General features: G+C 56.6%; 9 protein-coding genes across 9 annotated transcripts; 4 read left to right on the forward strand and 5 right to left on the reverse strand.

The window, feature by feature from the left end:
• Window positions 1–139: 139 nt before the first annotated feature.
• N0V96_005615 (uncharacterized protein) lies at window positions 140–1,416 on the reverse strand (the record flags this gene model as incomplete). Its single annotated transcript, XM_065757450.1, has 2 exons — window positions 140–943; window positions 1,297–1,416. 2 exons carry the CDS (start codon window positions 1,414–1,416, stop codon window positions 140–142), a joined length of 924 nt encoding a protein of 307 aa, XP_065613793.1.
• An 827-nt stretch (window positions 1,417–2,243) lies between these two features.
• Window positions 2,244–3,125, forward strand: COQ4 (Ubiquinone biosynthesis protein; the record flags this gene model as incomplete). The annotated part of the gene is made up of 1 exon (XM_053195567.2): window positions 2,244–3,125. The coding sequence occupies one exon, from the start codon at window positions 2,244–2,246 to the stop codon at window positions 3,123–3,125; it is 882 nt and encodes a 293-aa protein (XP_053046906.2).
• Window positions 3,126–3,479: 354 nt separating this feature from the next.
• N0V96_005617 (uncharacterized protein) lies at window positions 3,480–4,139 on the reverse strand (the record flags this gene model as incomplete). Its single annotated transcript, XM_053195566.2, has 3 exons — window positions 3,480–3,762; window positions 3,938–4,047; window positions 4,116–4,139. The coding sequence occupies 3 exons, from the start codon at window positions 4,137–4,139 to the stop codon at window positions 3,480–3,482; spliced, it is 417 nt and encodes a 138-aa protein (XP_053046905.2).
• Window positions 4,140–4,511: 372 nt separating this feature from the next.
• N0V96_005618 (uncharacterized protein) lies at window positions 4,512–5,860 on the reverse strand (the record flags this gene model as incomplete). Its single annotated transcript, XM_053195565.2, has 2 exons — window positions 4,512–5,818; window positions 5,857–5,860. The coding sequence occupies 2 exons, from the start codon at window positions 5,858–5,860 to the stop codon at window positions 4,512–4,514; spliced, it is 1,311 nt and encodes a 436-aa protein (XP_053046904.2).
• A 653-nt stretch (window positions 5,861–6,513) lies between these two features.
• On the forward strand, window positions 6,514–7,174 carry N0V96_005619 (uncharacterized protein; the record flags this gene model as incomplete). Its single annotated transcript, XM_053195564.2, has 3 exons — window positions 6,514–6,691; window positions 6,757–6,923; window positions 6,986–7,174. The coding sequence occupies 3 exons, from the start codon at window positions 6,514–6,516 to the stop codon at window positions 7,172–7,174; spliced, it is 534 nt and encodes a 177-aa protein (XP_053046903.1).
• A 976-nt stretch (window positions 7,175–8,150) lies between these two features.
• On the forward strand, window positions 8,151–8,592 carry N0V96_005620 (uncharacterized protein; the record flags this gene model as incomplete). The annotated part of the gene is made up of 2 exons (XM_053195563.2): window positions 8,151–8,167; window positions 8,328–8,592. The coding sequence occupies 2 exons, from the start codon at window positions 8,151–8,153 to the stop codon at window positions 8,590–8,592; spliced, it is 282 nt and encodes a 93-aa protein (XP_053046902.2).
• A 362-nt stretch (window positions 8,593–8,954) lies between these two features.
• N0V96_005621 (uncharacterized protein) lies at window positions 8,955–10,650 on the reverse strand (the record flags this gene model as incomplete). Its single annotated transcript, XM_053195562.2, has 4 exons — window positions 8,955–8,996; window positions 9,075–10,403; window positions 10,465–10,517; window positions 10,572–10,650. 4 exons carry the CDS (start codon window positions 10,648–10,650, stop codon window positions 8,955–8,957), a joined length of 1,503 nt encoding a protein of 500 aa, XP_053046901.2.
• A 408-nt stretch (window positions 10,651–11,058) lies between these two features.
• SHY1 (surf-like protein) lies at window positions 11,059–12,449 on the forward strand (the record flags this gene model as incomplete). The annotated part of the gene is made up of 4 exons (XM_053195561.2): window positions 11,059–11,076; window positions 11,498–12,071; window positions 12,156–12,261; window positions 12,350–12,449. The coding sequence occupies 4 exons, from the start codon at window positions 11,059–11,061 to the stop codon at window positions 12,447–12,449; spliced, it is 798 nt and encodes a 265-aa protein (XP_053046900.2).
• A 70-nt stretch (window positions 12,450–12,519) lies between these two features.
• On the reverse strand, window positions 12,520–14,376 carry N0V96_005623 (uncharacterized protein; the record flags this gene model as incomplete). The annotated part of the gene is made up of 3 exons (XM_053195560.2): window positions 12,520–12,682; window positions 12,831–13,448; window positions 13,523–14,376. 3 exons carry the CDS (start codon window positions 14,374–14,376, stop codon window positions 12,520–12,522), a joined length of 1,635 nt encoding a protein of 544 aa, XP_053046899.1.
• Between the last annotated feature and the right edge of the window lie 1,412 nt (window positions 14,377–15,788).

Below are 15,788 nucleotides of genomic sequence, written 5' to 3' on the forward strand. Positions count from 1 at the left end.
TATTAGAATATGGCTGCATGGGAACGGTCCCTAGCACCTCGGTTACGGCGTTACAGTTCAGACCTGAAAAGCACAATCTACGACTGCGTTTCGTCATTTCGCCCTCGTTGCTCTTTGCTTTGCAGAAACCGGTAGATTATTATGTATTGGAGACGTTCAACTTTTCTATCGTGCTGCGTACGAGCAGCTGTATCTGCTTCCAGCGAGCCACAACCATGTCCCGCTGAAACTGCTCACCTTCATCCAGGCCACGCACTGTCTTAATCTTGGACTCAATGTCCACGTCATACGCCGACAACATCTCGCGCAGCAACACATCGACCTCGGGCTGCTCCGCTTCTCCGTCCGCAAACCCGTCCACGAACTGCGCCCATCGCCTCGCCGGTAACACGAGCGTCCGCAACGCCACCTGCGTACGGTAACACACCGTCTCCGCGTCAATGACATAATTCCCCAGGAACCCCCTCTCCTCCAACCGCCGCCTATGCGCGGCGCTCAGGCGAGGCAGCAGCACGTCGTCGATGCAGACCTCGTCCCACTCGTTTTCGCCCTGGGCCATGATGAAGCCGTACTCGACCAGCAAGAAATCGTTGCTGTGGCGGCCGTAGCAGATGTGGATCTCCTCGCCGGCATCATAGGCGCGATTGGCTTTGATGGTGAAGGAGTGCTTGTCGAAGGCGACGGAGCAGCCGCGGGAGGCGTGGTTGAGGAGGTCAGCGACGGGTTGGAGGATCATATGGTCGTCGCGGTGGCGTTTTGCGGTTTTGGGGGTGACGTGGTAGAATGTGCGCGAGTTCACGAGGAGCCAGGCATGAAGGTAGGATTCGTATGTGAGTTTGTCGTCGCTGCCTTCTGGGTACTGGTACTGGTGCTGCTCGTCCTGGGGCAGGTCTGGGAGCGGGGTGGAGGAGACGAGGGACCAGTGGGATTCGAATTTCTCGCGCTGGGCTTTGAGGAGGGTGAGAGCTTGGGAGGGGAGGAGGGAGGAGAGGGTTGGCGAGGAGGAGGACCAGGTCAGCGGGCAGGAGGAGAGGTCTTTGGCTGTTGGGAAGACGGCGGACCAGGTTTTGAAGGAGGGGAGGCGTCGAGGGCGATGTCTAGGGGCTAGGAGGGCGTGGACGTGCGTTTCTTTTGGGAAGGGGCGGGTTAGGGATTTGGGGATTGTTGCGACTGTTTTTAGGCAGGGGATTGGGACGTCTAGGATTGTGTCGTCTTTCTGGGGTGGTGGTGGCGGTGGTGTTAGTGAGATGAAGGTAGATGGTGATGGTTGTGAGAAGTGTGAGAGCAGTGGCTTACTTTGAGGGGTGATGTCACGACGATTCCTATGCCTCTTCCTGGAAGGGCGCGGGGGCCGACGTTTGATACTGTTATTCCTTGGGTCTGGGCCCAGGATAAAAGGTTCTCGATTGCGTCCATTTGGCGTTTTGTTCAGAGCTCGGGATTGGATTAGATGGTAGAGGTTGAGGCAAAGGTAGTGGTATTTTAGAACAGTGATGAAAGCTCATGCAAGTATGACTTGACAAATGGGTAGTCAAATGCAGTCTCTGTGAGAGAAAGTTATAAAGGAGTAGTTGCCTTATGAGATGTAATCCTTTAGTCTTATACTGGCACGGTGAGCAGATCTCTCATTCGTAGAACGTCGACAGGTTTGAATGAGACTGAGATGCGTCAGTCCTGAAGGCCCAAATGCCGAGTATCTCTGCCTCTTAGAGAATTTGGAGTTGCACTCAAACCTTGTGAGTCCGAGAATAAGAGTCGGTTGGCAGCAGAGTCTTGTTGTTGTGAAAGCTTCAAGATTGACAAGACGGAGGAAGTTGAGATGAATTTCACCTTAAAGCTACAGTGACGAATCAAATGCGCCGGGGTGCAATTCCAACGATCTGGAACGGCAGGCCCTGTCCTACCACCAAAATGCTCACCTAAACCACTGCCGAAGAAAAGTACAGCAGCGGGCAGCTATTGCCAATGGGACAAGGTCGGCGCTAGTACCCACCGACTCCCCGATCCGACCTTACGGTACCCCTAGCTGTCCAAATTCTCGGGAGACCGTCGCTGAGGTGAGGTAATGGAGCTGCCCCAAGCTTCCAAAAAGTGTTCCGGTCATCGAACCACTTTCAACTCCGAATTGAGCACATAGCTCTCGACAGCCCCCAGCAACTCCCTCGTCCACAATCTTCAACCTCTCGACGACTTCCAACGGCATGCCACTAATCCAAAGACCATAAACCGAACAAAACAGCAAAATGAAAGCCCTCACAACCCTTCCCGCGGCTCAAACCCGCCGTGCCCTCCCCGCCATCTGCGCCGCCTGCACATCAACGACAGCTTCCTCCTCCTCTTCCACCCCCTCGCGCCGCCCCTTCTCCGTCCTGAACCGCCCACCGCCAAACTACCCAGGCCACGTCCCCCTCACCAAAATCGAGCGCGCCGCCCTTGGCCTCAGCGCAGGCATCTGGTCCCTCCTGAGCCCCTACCGAGGCGACCTCATCGCCGCCGTAGGCGAGACCACCGCGACGCCCTACTTCATTTACCGCCTCCGCGACGCCATGCTCGCCGACCCGACCGGCCGCCGCATCCTCCGCGACCGGCCGCGCATCACATCCACCTCGCTCAACCTGGCCCGCCTGCGCGCCATGCCGGACAACAGCGTCGGGCGCGCCTACGTCGCCTGGCTGGACGCCGAGGGCGTGAGCCCGGATACGAGGCCCGTGGTGCGGTATATCGACGACCCGGAGTGCGCGTACGTGATGCAGCGGTACCGCGAGTGTCACGACTTCTTCCACGCGCTGACGGGTCTGCCGATCGTGCGGGAGGGCGAGGTGGCGCTCAAGGCGTTCGAGTTTGCGAATACGTTGATCCCGATGACGGGGTTCGCGGTGCTGAGCTACGCGACTATGAAGGCTGGGGAGAGGAAGCGGTTCAGGGAGATTTATGGACCCTGGGCGGTGAAGAATGGGATGAAGGCGAAGGAGGTGATTAATGTCTACTGGGAGGAGCAGCTGGAGAGGGACGTGGATGAGTTGAGAGCCGAGTTGGGGATCGAGAGGCCGCCTAATATGAGGGAGATTCGGAAGCGGGAGAGGGAGGAGAGGAGGAGGGCGCAGGAGGCTTTGAAGGGGGTTTGAGACGGTGTGTGCGTGTGTGTTGTGTATAGACTCGGGGTTTGTACAGATACTGTATAGTTTTTGTTTGATTTTTTTGGTAACCTTAGAGTCCTGGTGGAAATCCCACTCGGACGGAAGCCAATCTGCTACATTTTGCAGTCATGCTTTATTAACGCCCTCCAACGCCGGCATGTTGTCCCCTCCAGCAGATGTAGGTTCATAGTCTCCCCGCTCGACGATTCAAAATCGACGCGGTAAACATCATTGAGAGAGACCCCTACACACAGCGGAAAGAGCACGCATGCTTGATGAAACGAACCAACCATCACCCCAACCTCTCTCCCTCCCTCTCCCGTCTCTCTCTGCAGATTGCACCTACAAATCCAACAAATCATCATCGTCATCATCCCACCCCTTACGCCTGCTCACCACAATCTTCTCCTCCTCCTTGGTCCCCGCCACAGCCTCAAGCAGCTCCTTGAGCTGCGTCTCGGTAACTTTACTGCGCAGCTGCCCGCTCTGCGCCAGCATGATGAGCCTGTTCTCCACGTCCTGCGCGCGCTGCTCCTTGACGAGGCGGATGCGGCCCAGGCGGTCCGCCGCTTCCGGGTGGAGGATCTGGTTGAGGATTTGCTGGCGGGCTTCTTGTTCTTGTTGTCTGCGTGGACGCTGGGTTAGCTGATGCTTTATGTCTTTTTTTTTTTCTCTCACCATGGTGGGTGGAGGATAGAGGGGAGAGGGAGGTCGGGATGGTATGGGGAGTCGGTCGCGATTGTTGGAGATCTTCTCCAGATGCTTTGGGAATGGAGATTAGGGAACGAAAGACGACGTACTGGCGCTGTTCTTGCTGCTGCTGCTTGTTCGAGCCGCCGCCGCCGCCGCCGGCGGAGCTGCCTCCCGCGCCGCCTTGCGCCTTGAGCTGTTCGAGGCGGGCCTTGCGGATCTGTAGTCGCTTGCGTCAGTCCCAGGTGTTCAAACCCTGTGTCGAGAGAAAAGGTATGATTTGCGTACTTGTTCTAGTTCGGAGTCGTCCATGGTTGCGGGTATCTGGTTTGCGGGTTTGCGCGGAGTGGTTTGGTGGAGGTTAGGTTGTTTGGGTCAGAGAAACGCGGGGCTCTTTCTGATGTGCCTGACATCCAAGTTTTTGGCGGGGTTGGAGCTTGGGTCCTTTTGGCGCCTTACAAATTTCATGACGACGTGCGGTACCAAAGATTAACAACGTAAGCTAGCACAAGAGACCGAATCATCTCTCACTTTCTTTACTAATGGTTATGATATTCAAAATATGTGATGAGATATTTAAAATGTGTCTAGATTCTGTGCTTGAATGTAGTCATACAATGCTAAAACCGCCCATCAAGTAAAATACACACAGACGTCCAGTCGTACAGCCGTTGACCGCTTCATTCACCTCCTCGAGGTCAGCTCTAATGGCATGTACGACCGGTTCTTCTCTACTTGCGCCTTATGCTTTGCCTTCACCATACCCACGACCATCTCGTTCGCCGGCAGCTTCACGCCCAGCCTGCGGCCCCTCTCGATGAAGAAGCCGTTCAAATAGTCAATATCCGTCAACATGCCCCGCTGGATCTGCAACGCCATCTTACTCGGCGCGGACCCCTTCCCTCTAAGCTTCCCCATAATCTCCTTACGCATGCCCTCCCCCCGCAGGACGCTCTGCAGCTCGGGCGAGTTCTTGACCTCGGGCATGCGCGCGACCACGTCGGCGATCTCGTTTAAAAGCTGGTTGATGAGCTTGTTGGCCGTCGGGTTGTAGATGAGCTCATTGTAGCGGTAGTCCAGCATGACGCAGATGGGGTCGCAGACGGCCGAGAACATAAGCGACGGGATCTTGACCTTCATCCAACTATCGAGAGCGAGACCTTTCGCCTTGAGGAGGTCCGACGACGCAAACTGTTTCATCATCCCTTGCGTCCGCAGCCAGCTGTCTGTCGAGAGGTGCTTAGATTTCTTGGGACCGTAATAGGGTCGCACGCCGGCGAGCGCCGTCTCGTATTTGGGCGTCATCACCTTGACCGACTTTGCCTTTCGGTCAAATGCCAGGGAATGCGTCATGTGTCCGAGCATAATCGACGGGCGCTTATCTTTCTCCGGGAAGACTCGGTTGGTGGCCGCCTCCGCGACGCCGAGTCCGTCTTGAACGTAGCAGACGGCCGTCCGGTCGTCGATCCGGTGCTTGACCTTTTCGAGCAACTTGATGCTCTCGCTCGGTCTCCCGGACACCACGAGGTTGCTGATATGTGTATCGTCCTTCTCCACTTCCGGCGACGTCTCTAATGCGGCATTCGGTTCGATCCAGCCTTTTGGGTTCTTCCTGGTGCCTAGGTTTCCGGCAATGCCCCGATATGGTGTGTTGGCCGGTATGTCTAGCGTCTTGACCGAATCGTAGATGCCGTGCAGAGCATGTGACAGAAATAGCGATCGCTCGTCGTTTCCGAGAACGTGAACCGTACGCGACGAAGGTGGCGGCGTCGAGTTGTGTCCCATCATGACGGCCGGCACGTAGAACCGCGACGTCGAATCCGCCCTGAAGATGGCGTATAGCTCCTTTTCGTTTTGCTCGGGCTGTAGACCCAGTACTTTATTGAATTTTTGTTTCGTCTGGCCCGGTACACCCAGGGTTGTGCCTCCAGGAACCGTAGCTGCCATCTCTTTAGGTGCCACCCTTCCAGGGGCGATGCCCTGCGGCGGCGCTGCTCCCGTCCCGAGACCGAGTCTATTATCAATCGACACATATCTGATGGCTCCCCGGCCCGTAGAGGCGCTACCGGTCCTCCATATCGTATGTGTTTTGGGTATCCGCGCGGAGAGCCGCGGTCTCGGGAGGCTTGCCAGAGTGCCTGCCACGATGAAGGCTTCGAGGGTTCGGCGCAAATCACTGCGCAATGCTCATTAAGGGGAGGATTGAGGCGCGGTCTCAAGCGGTTATAGCTGTAACGACTCGATGATAGTGTACGTCGTCGTTGAAATTGTTGGGGATGGTGTTCGGGTATTACAGGCGTTCTTTTTCGTGGTTAATGAGCGTGTGGTCTTGTCTTTGTCGCAAGAAGGAGGCGTTGAGATGGGTGTGGATGACGGGGACACTCGTTAGGTTCTCTCTCAAAATTTGGCGCGTGGTAGGTGGTAGCCGTAGAATCCCGGCTGGCAGGAACCCGACCCACCGAGCTCGCGGCGATCCCTGCGCCCCGTTAGATACATGCAAATCCTTCAACGCCCGGATTTCTGAATTTTCAACGACTAGTCTCATCGATGAGAAGGAGCTAGCCACGGGCACTCACTTACATCCATCGTCTCCATCTCATTGTTACTTTTGACCAAGGGACTATATCCATTTTCCACCCCGTATTTATCAGCTTTGTTTCTGTCGGCCCAATAAAGATCAACCATCATGGCGCTCAAGGACATGACCTCCGACCTGAAGAAGCTCGATTCTCACATCGACTCTCTTGAGGATGCGCTCAAGCCCCTGATTGACAATCTTCCCGAGATGGCCAACGAGCTCCCCCTTCTCGACAAGGCCAAGATGTATGCTCTGACTGCCTACGCTATCGAGACTCTTCTCTTCTGTGAGTATCATTATACAGCAAACATATATCGTTGTGGTCGTCCCCCTGACTAACCGAAATGACAGCATCACTCCGTCTCCAAGGCGTCGACGCCAAGGACCACCAGGTCATGACAGAACTGAAGCGCGTGCAACAGTACTTTGGCAAGATCAAGGGTGCAGAGGAGACACCCGCGCAGCGCACAACGACGGTCAACACGGAAGCCGCGACGCGCATTCTGAAAGCGGACCTTGTAAGTCGCACGGGGGGAAGAAGGTCCGGACCTGAGCACACGAAACTGACCAACCGCCATAGGGAAGCAACGACCAGACGCTGAAGAAGAGGCTGGAGGAAAAGCTGGCCGAGGAGCGCGCCAAGGCGCTGCTCAACTCGATGCAGAAGACCAAGAGGCCGGCTCCCGAGTCGCCGTCCGCCAGCTCCTCTGGCCCGGAGAAGAAGCAGAGAAACTCAAGAAGGAAGAGCTCCAACAAGAACAAGTCTTGAGAGCGGATTTCCGTGAAGACCTCGATGGACGTCCATAATGCCGCTTCCAAAGAAAAGTCTTTGTTTGGCTGTCACAGGACATGGAGGAAGAATCGCCGAAACAGTCAGACGCCTCCGAGCCACGAAAGATGCTGCGAGTTTGAGGTGCGCATGGCTGTCTGACACCATGTTAGGCACATTGAAGATCACAGCCGACCTTACTGCACCCTAACGCGGAAGTAGGTCAACATTGGCTGGAGATTACCCTTACGGACTGGAGTGGTAGTATTATTTTGCGCACTGGGAGAAAGGATACCCCGGAGATAGAGATGAAGACCAAGTAATGAGCAAAGACTTTTCTATCCCTAGTCGTTATTGTCTAGATACCCTTATTTCATGTTTAGAAGTATGCCACTGCGTTGCCACTCAGACTGCCATATCCGCCCCCTTTACTACATATACCTTATCCTCCGCTACGCCCCAGCAAAATATCCACCTAACCAGAAAGGACCCCTTCCCCAATTCCTGACCACGACCAAATTCACCCTCCCCTGATTGGCCACACCTCGCCACCCACCCCCGGCCCGCCGAGCTGTGCAACTCACGCCGAAAGGCACCTCTACAGCTTTTGTCACCTTAACCCCGGGGCGCATAACTTCTGCCGACTTCCTCCCCATCCACCCGGCATTTCTGCTCTCTTCAAAACACCACCCGCTCCTTCACCTCACGAAGTCACGATCAACGCTACCAAACACACCACCTCATCTCACCAGAGTCCTTCACCCACACAAATCCTTCAAGATGCCTCGTCAACGCTCCGCCGGCCGCCCCAGCGCCCCCTCGCGCCCTACCGTCTCGGCCGCGAAGCCCGCTCCCACCCAGACTCGCCCGGCAACGACCATGGCTGCTCCCCCAACAGCACGCCGCTCCCCGGCCGCGGCACCCGCTGCTCCCGCCGCCGCTGCGCCCTCCCAGGGCCCCCGGCCTCTTTGGCCAGATGGCTAGCACCGCTGCGTACGTCCCCCGTCCCTACAAAAGACACCTACACCCGCAGAAGGAGACATCTAGGCTTTTCCCTAGCTCAAGAACCTCTCCCCTTTCTTCGACAATCATTCCCCTCAAAAAAGAAATCTCAAGAAAGAACCAGAAGCTAACTTAATCGTTCCCTCAACAGCGGTGTCGCAATCGGCTCATCCATTGGCCACGCCATTGGCGGCATGTTCGGCGGCGGCTCCTCCGCGCCCGCCGAGGCCGCGCCCCAGAACAACTCCCCCGTCGCCTCGGGCGAGTCCTCGACCACCCAGCAGTGGGGCAACAACTGCGCCGGCGCCACCCAGCAGTTCACAAAGTGCATGGACGAGCAGGGCGGCAACATGCAGATCTGCAACTGGTACCTCGAGCAGCTCAAGGCCTGCCAGGCTGCTGCTAGTCAGTACTAGGACAGACACCCGACAATCTCTATTCGTGAGAGAACGGGGTTTGTAGCCACTGGCACGTGTTTGGAAAATTCAACTTTCTCGGCTGAAGGATAGTCGGGGCGGTGATATGTGTAACTTAATAGTCAAAAACGGGAATGGGAGGGAAAGCAAAACAAAGGAGACAAAACTGGGCCTTGGAGCTTTCACGGAATTCATATAGCATTTTTTGCATTGGCGGAAGCATTGAAAGATGGGCCATTGAGGAAGAACTACATCTCCCGACGGTGTACAATACATGACATTCCCACTCGTTAAACCACATTTGCGCTTCATCTAATGCGTTGTTGTGATGTTGAACATGTCTGTAATACAGCCCGGCTCCCTTACTCGTCCTTCTTCTCATCCGGCCGTGGTTCAAAGTTGAGCTATAGAGAAAGTCAGCACTCACCCAATACCCCAGCGTCATCTAACCCCTATTCTAGGAAAAGACAGCGAAAACTTACCGAGTTGCCATTGTAAAGCTGATGATCACCCCTCCGATCATCAGGGTTCGCAAACTGCGAAAACTTGCCCTTCCTCTGCTCCCTTACCGTAACCGGCTCCGCGCCCTGCTCCTCAGCCGCCGCCGCAGCCCGCTGCCTCGCCCCCAGCCCAGAAAACACACCAGAGACGAGTCCCCAAAGCCACTGCAGTAAACTCAACGGCAGTAAAAGAAACGTCACAGCCATCTCTCCAAACGACGATCCCCCAGCGTACGCACCAACGTGCGCGCCAACAGGCGCCAGCACGAGCGTCGACGACGGCGACAGCCCCAGCTCCGCGAGACTCTTGCCCTCCTCCGTGTCGTCGATGAGCCTACTCGGCCGCGGCGCAAGCACAACTTTGAACCGGAACGGCGCCCCGTTGCTCCCGCTGCCTGTCAGCTCGCTTTCAACCCACTTGCGCACCTCCCCGCCAAGCGTCTTCCCGCTAGGAAACCGCGAGCGGATCGTCGACCCATCCAGAAGCCGAACCTGCAGCGCCGTCATCCCGCTCGCAGCCGAGCTCGACGGCGCAAGCGAACTCGACTCAGACCTCGTCAGCGCGGCCGCGACCTCGCCAAGCTTAGGCGACGTAGCCTGGGTCCTAAGCGCAGCGCGCTCCGCGGCTTTCGCCCTCCTCTCGGCGCGGTCGTCCTCAATCTTCCGCAGGATGCGCGCCTTTTCGTCGGCCGCCTCCTGGCGCGCCTTCTTCAGGGCCTCCTTGTGGTTGCGTGTCTGCTCAGCCTGCTTGGAGTTGTCCGTCTCGGCCTTCTCCGCCGCGGCGGCGCGGGCTGCTTTGGCCTTCTTTTCGGACTCGAGGCGCTGGGCTTCCAGGCGCGCACCGCGCTCTGCGAGGACGGCGCGGAGGGTGGCGGCGTTGTCTTCTTCTTGGGTCGGGAGTGGCGCGGCCGCGCGGGCTGGGGAGGAGGTGCCGGGCCTGGCGGGTTGCTGGTCCGTGGTGACGGGGGCGGCTGCAGCGCGGGGAGGGTTGTACGGGGTCTCGTCGTAGAGATCATCGGTGGATTGGGCGGCCGGCGCGGGAGCTGAAACTGGTGCTGGAGTAGCTGACGCGGGATGATCTGCTGCTGCTGCTGCTGGTTGACCCTGAGCGCCGCGGAATGCGGTTGTGACGCGTCTGACGAACTCATCCTTGCTGGTGCCGGCGACGATGTACTCCTTGAGGTCGCCGTTCTTGATCACGATGACGGTGGGTGTGTTGGGCAGGGGAAAGATGGCGGCCAGGTAGCCCGCCTCTTCCGATCCCTTCTTCAGGCGCAGCGCGACGGCTTCGTCTTGAAGTAAAGCCGCAATCTGGTCCAGTCATTAGCCCCTGAGCCAAGGTGTTTTTGTCTTGGGAAGCTCAGATACGTACCGAGCTCTCTGCCAGATACTCAGTCTCCCAAGTCTGGCTCTCGGCTTCCTCATCTGCGTCTCATTAGTGAAAAGTCCTATGGTATGAGCTATGAGAGGTAAGCTTACCTGTGACAAAGCAAAAGACGCATTTGCTCTGCTGCAGTGCAGTGGCAATCCCCTCTTGCAGACCTCCCGTGAAGAACATGATGATGGCGATGAGGATATATGTAGGTCTCCAATGATTGCTCTTTGGGTTGGGTCTAGGAAGTTTGTAAGTTTATGATCGAGTGTTGCTCTGAGAAGAAGAGGGATACGAACGCTGTGGAGCTCAATCTAGGACGATGCTGAACCTAGATCTGAAATAAACCCACCAAAGCTTTCAAGGTGTCAATTATAGCTCGCTCCTGTATTCTTCACAGCTGCACTTCGTTTCGATACTGAGCGATATAGTCTTGTCGTCTGATGAATATCCGAGAGCTCAAAGATGACGAAGGAACAAGTGTCGTTCATGTTGCTGCGAACGGCGCCAGGGGACCTTGCCTTAGTCCAATGTATCCCTCTCTTCCGGGGGCGAATAGTGAGCCACCCTATTGGCGCCGCCCCCACCTTTTCCATGCCACTCCACACTGAGGTACGTCCCATTGCTTCTGCAGCTTTTAGAGCTCCCCAGCTCATCCGTTTTGGATTTCCCACTGCTCAGGTACCCTAGAACGGGCCGGCGGGACCCCAAAAAACCGAAATATCCTGACCTCATCATCCGTGCCGGTAAGCTCCCAGTTGAGAAAGTCTACCACCCACATCACCACCGGGGAAACCACCAATACAACAGCCCCGACCTCTCACAATGCCGCCTCCTTTACCAAGAGCGCTCTTCCGGGCCCCAGGCCCCGCGGCGCAAACCTGTCTACGCTCAATCGCCCGCCCAAGAACTTTCCCTTCAGCGCAATCACCACCATCATCAGCATCATCACCACGCGCACCAACAACCCGCAAATTCCACACCACCCCCCGCGCCCACGCCTCCGAACCGGCCCCAGACTTCCACTCCATAGTCGACAACCCCCGAGCTCGTCCGCGCAGGAAACCGCCACGGCCCAGGCCTCATCATCCTCGCCCTGATCCCCATCACAGCCTTCGCCCTCGGCACATGGCAAGTCCAGCGCCTCGGCTGGAAGACGGACCTCATTGCCAAATTCGAAGACCGCCTCGTCCGCGACCCCCTCCCGCTCCCGCCCAAGATCGACCCGGACGCCGTCGCGGACTTTGACTACCGCCGCGTCTACGCCACGGGCCACTTCCGCCACGATAAGGAGATGCTCATCGGCCCGCGCATGTGGGAGGGCGAGCAGGGGTACATGGTCGTGACGCCGCTCGAGAGGGAGGGGGAGGGCACGACGGTCCTGGTGAATCGCGGGTGGATTAGCAAGGAGATGGCGGATCAGCGGCGGAGGCCCGGCGCGCTGCCGAGGGGGGAGGTCACGGTCGAAGGGTTGCTGCGGGAGCCGTGGAAGAAGAACATGTTCACGCCCGACAATAGACCTGATCGCTGGGAGTTTTTCTTCCCTGACGTGCACCAGATGGCGCAGCTGACGGGCAGTCAGCCTGTTTGGATTGAGGCTACTATAGGTATGTCGTGGCCGACTTCCTTTTTGGAGGTTCCTTTCGGGGCTTTGCTACGAGATACAAAGCTCATACTGACATTCCTCGCAGAGCACGAGTTCTTCCGCATCGTGGACCTCAAGTCCAAGGGTATCCCTATTGGAAGAGCCGCGGAGGTGAACCTGCGGAATAACCATGCCCAGTATATCTTCACATGGTAAGTCCAACCAGTCCCTGATTCATACATCATTTGTCCACCCTCCTTGCACCGTCTGTCACAATCGGTACTAACATCCGATAAACAGGTACGGTCTTGCATTCGCCACCTCAATCATGTTGTGGATGGTCGTAAAGAAGCCGCCAACCGACACCGCTCGAAAGGTGCGCATGAATAAGCATTGGTAAGGACTTGTTCGATTTTTCCTTTTCAGGGAGGAATCAACATCGCAGTCGTAATGGGAGCAAGTCAGACTTCTCAAGTCACTTCCTCCTGTCCGCCGTCGGTCACGCGGCGGCGCTTCTTCCTCGGCTCTGCCGGTGGCAGCGGCTTGGGCATCCTCAACTCTTGTAACAGCTCCCGGGGCAGGTGTCTGTGTGCCAGTGAAAAGGGGGTCGTCGTCGAGCTGGTCTGGCGTTGTCTGTAAGGATATTAGACAACATTGTATTTGTACCAAAAGAACAAAAAGCTTGTGGATATGAAAGGGGAACCCCTCAAAAACTTGTCGATACCCCTAGTTTGGATCTTGCACAATACGAACAGTGAAAATTTCATCAAAAAAGACATACCTTCGCATAAGAGTGAGCATATCACTCTCATCAATAGTCTTGCGCTTGGCGTGCTTCGCATACGCAGACAAATCGTCGCCCAGCTGCTCAAAAAACCAGTCCGACGCCCTCTGAATCTCAGCCAGCGTGTCCGGGCTAATCTTGGTCTTGCTGATGCCGCTCGACTTGGCAAAGGTGTTGGCCAGCCGCTTCACCACCGCGGGCGGCAGGGACGGGTACTCCACGTTATACTTTGACAGCTTCACGCCGCGCTTCGTCTTGCGCGGCCTCTGTCCTTGCTCCTGTTCCAGCTGCGCGACGCTCAACTCCGTCTGTCCGTCCAATTCTCCTTGCGTCGTCTCGTGGGGTTCGATGGGCGTCGAGCTGCGCATGTCGTAGTACGAGTTTCCGAAACCTAAGCCCTCGTCCAGCGGGGCCGCAGGTTCGTCGTCTACCGGCGCGATATTGAGCGACGGCTGTTCGTCTGTGATTTCGGGCAGCGGTCGTGCGGGTGAGCTCTGTCCGTCCACCGCCATCATGAACGTCGTCTGGTTATCCGCGTCAACGGGCACCTCGAACCCGAAATCGCTATCCCGCGCCGAAGCCAAAGTCTGCCGCCTCAAGTCTTCCTCCTCGACTCTATTTTTTACCCCCCGTCAGTAATGAGACTCACCAACGCTCACGTGGAAAAATTCTCTGCCGCAAAAACTCACCTGTCCAACGTATCCTCCGGCTCCCTCCCCTCCTCATCCAACGCCCCGACCTCAAACGCAGGAAAGAACCCTTCCCCGCGATCATCATCGTCGTCGTCGTCGAGGTCCCCGTAATTCCTAAACTCGCTCAACCGCGCGCTCCCCATCGACATGCGCGACGGCTGATCCACATACGCCCGCCGCGGGAACTCAATCGTCGCATTCTCATCAATCTGCGACAACTCAGGCGCAACAAGCTCGTCCTCGTCGTCGTCCTCGACGTCGAGCGGTAACGACAACCGCGGCCTATCGATCGGAAGCTCATCATCGTCGTCGTCGTCATCGTACATCGTACCCCTCCGATTCACCGTCCGTATCGGCAGACTCGCGCTCGGCCCTGCCGCTCTGGTTCCCACGTCGCTGGGCGACGAGGACGACGAGATGGGCTGCGTGGTGTGCTTTACCACGCGACTCAAACCGCGCAGGACATCGTGCAGCGACTCCCTCCGCGGCCGGAAGCTCTCGCGGCGTTTGTTCCCGCCGGGTGTCAGCGCGGCGGCGCGGCGCTGGTCGATTGTGCGGTAGGCTGCGCGGGCGTGGGGTGTCGCGGCGAGGGAGCGGCGGCCCGAGGCGGAGAGGCCGCGGTAGCCGCCGGCTGAGCTGCGTAGGGAGGAGCGCAGTGGGTTGCTGTTGTTGTTGGAGGGCGTGCGTGGGAGGAGGGAAGCGCGACTGGAAGGAGGGTCGAGGCTGAGGGCGCGGCGGTTCGGGGTTACGGTGTCGAGGGCGGAGGAGAAGAGGGGGTCGTCGTCTTCTGCGCCGGCGGCTGCTGCGAGGCGCGGGTTGAGGGGGGTTGTGAATGTTGGTGAGGAGGACATGGTTGGTTTTGGTTTGCGACGAGGTCGCTGTGCGCCGGTGTGGTGTTGGTGGTGGTGGTATTGTTTGTGCTCTCGGCGAGCGCAGGGTGTTAATATGGATCAGTGTTGGGAGGACTTCGTGATGTTTGGGACGCGGTCGTCCTGTCGCAAGACAATTAGGTCACTGGACGGGCTTGCAGTATGCCGACGTCAATCTTTCGCAAAAGGCGATCGGAAGCGACAATCGGTGGTGTGGAGTTTGTCGACGGTAGTATGTGGTGGGCGCGGCGTCAAGGTGCCCCCCGCTGTCTCGGAGCTTTACCTTGAGAAGACGCGACTCTCGACGCGCCTGCTAAGATGCGGCGGATGTCATCAAAAAGGCAGATTGGCGCACAGACCATCTTCAGATGTCCGGTATATCGGCCCCACTTCGCCGGTTCTTCAACGGGACGCGGGGGTTCCTACAGCTAGCTACCTTACACTGTCAGTAAGAAGACGGCTCCAAATTGACCTGATTCACGAGTCCTACCACTCGAAATTTTCAGAACAAACATCCATTTGTTATAGGTCATTTCTACGCGAGCGAAATCTCAAGTCGGACCAACTGCTTCTCTTGGTGCGCTCTCGTACTGGCTTTTGGTCTCTGAGGTAAGGCATACAAGGCAAATTCCACCCCCAAGAGCCCATGATCACCACGGCGCCTGCGTGCGAGGGTCGGCTTTGACTATGGAGCAACGGCCTCAAGCAGCAGCTCTCGCTTCTCTCTTCTCACGGCTTCTCGTATGAGATGGTTCCGCTGACGCTTGGTCCCTGGGCAGATATCGCGTTCAACTATCTTAGCTCAGTTAACAGTTCTCCTCCTCCTCCTCCCCTCGGCTTCTCTATTATTCATAGCTTCCTCGATGAATAATATCGGGATAAGTCTTACTGGAAGGTAACATGCGCGCCCATGCGCACCCATGCACACCCCTTTTGAAATATTGAACACCCTCTTTCCTTGAAGAAAAAGCTTAGGGTAGTTTCATCATCACTGGGATGCCGAGTTGCAATGGCGGCGGGAGCTAGAGTCAGAACCTGGAACTATCTCTTCCCTTCTTATTAGGATCGACATTAGGTACAAGACGACACGGCAGGAAATCGTTCATTCACATCAAGGCACTTGCTTGGGTGGGAATAGGAAGTTTCCATCAGCAAAGTAGGGAGATAATATATAGGAGTCATTGAATATGAGATACTTGTGCCAGGGACGTTGTGCGATGACAGGTCTCTAATCGAAATGAGCAACTTGAGTATCAATCTATAATATCTCACCACAAAATAACTACCTTAGCTGATGCTCTTGATACATCTCAACCAACACTCTCTAATTATCAATAGTCATAACTCAAATATTCGTTCCGCAATATACTCACAAAAGTGCGGACCTTACATAA

Source organism: Colletotrichum fioriniae, assembly GCF_027942845.1.
Source record: "Colletotrichum fioriniae strain IMI 355084 chromosome Unknown scaffold_6, whole genome shotgun sequence".
Taxonomy (NCBI): Eukaryota; Fungi; Ascomycota; class Sordariomycetes; order Glomerellales; family Glomerellaceae; genus Colletotrichum; species Colletotrichum fioriniae.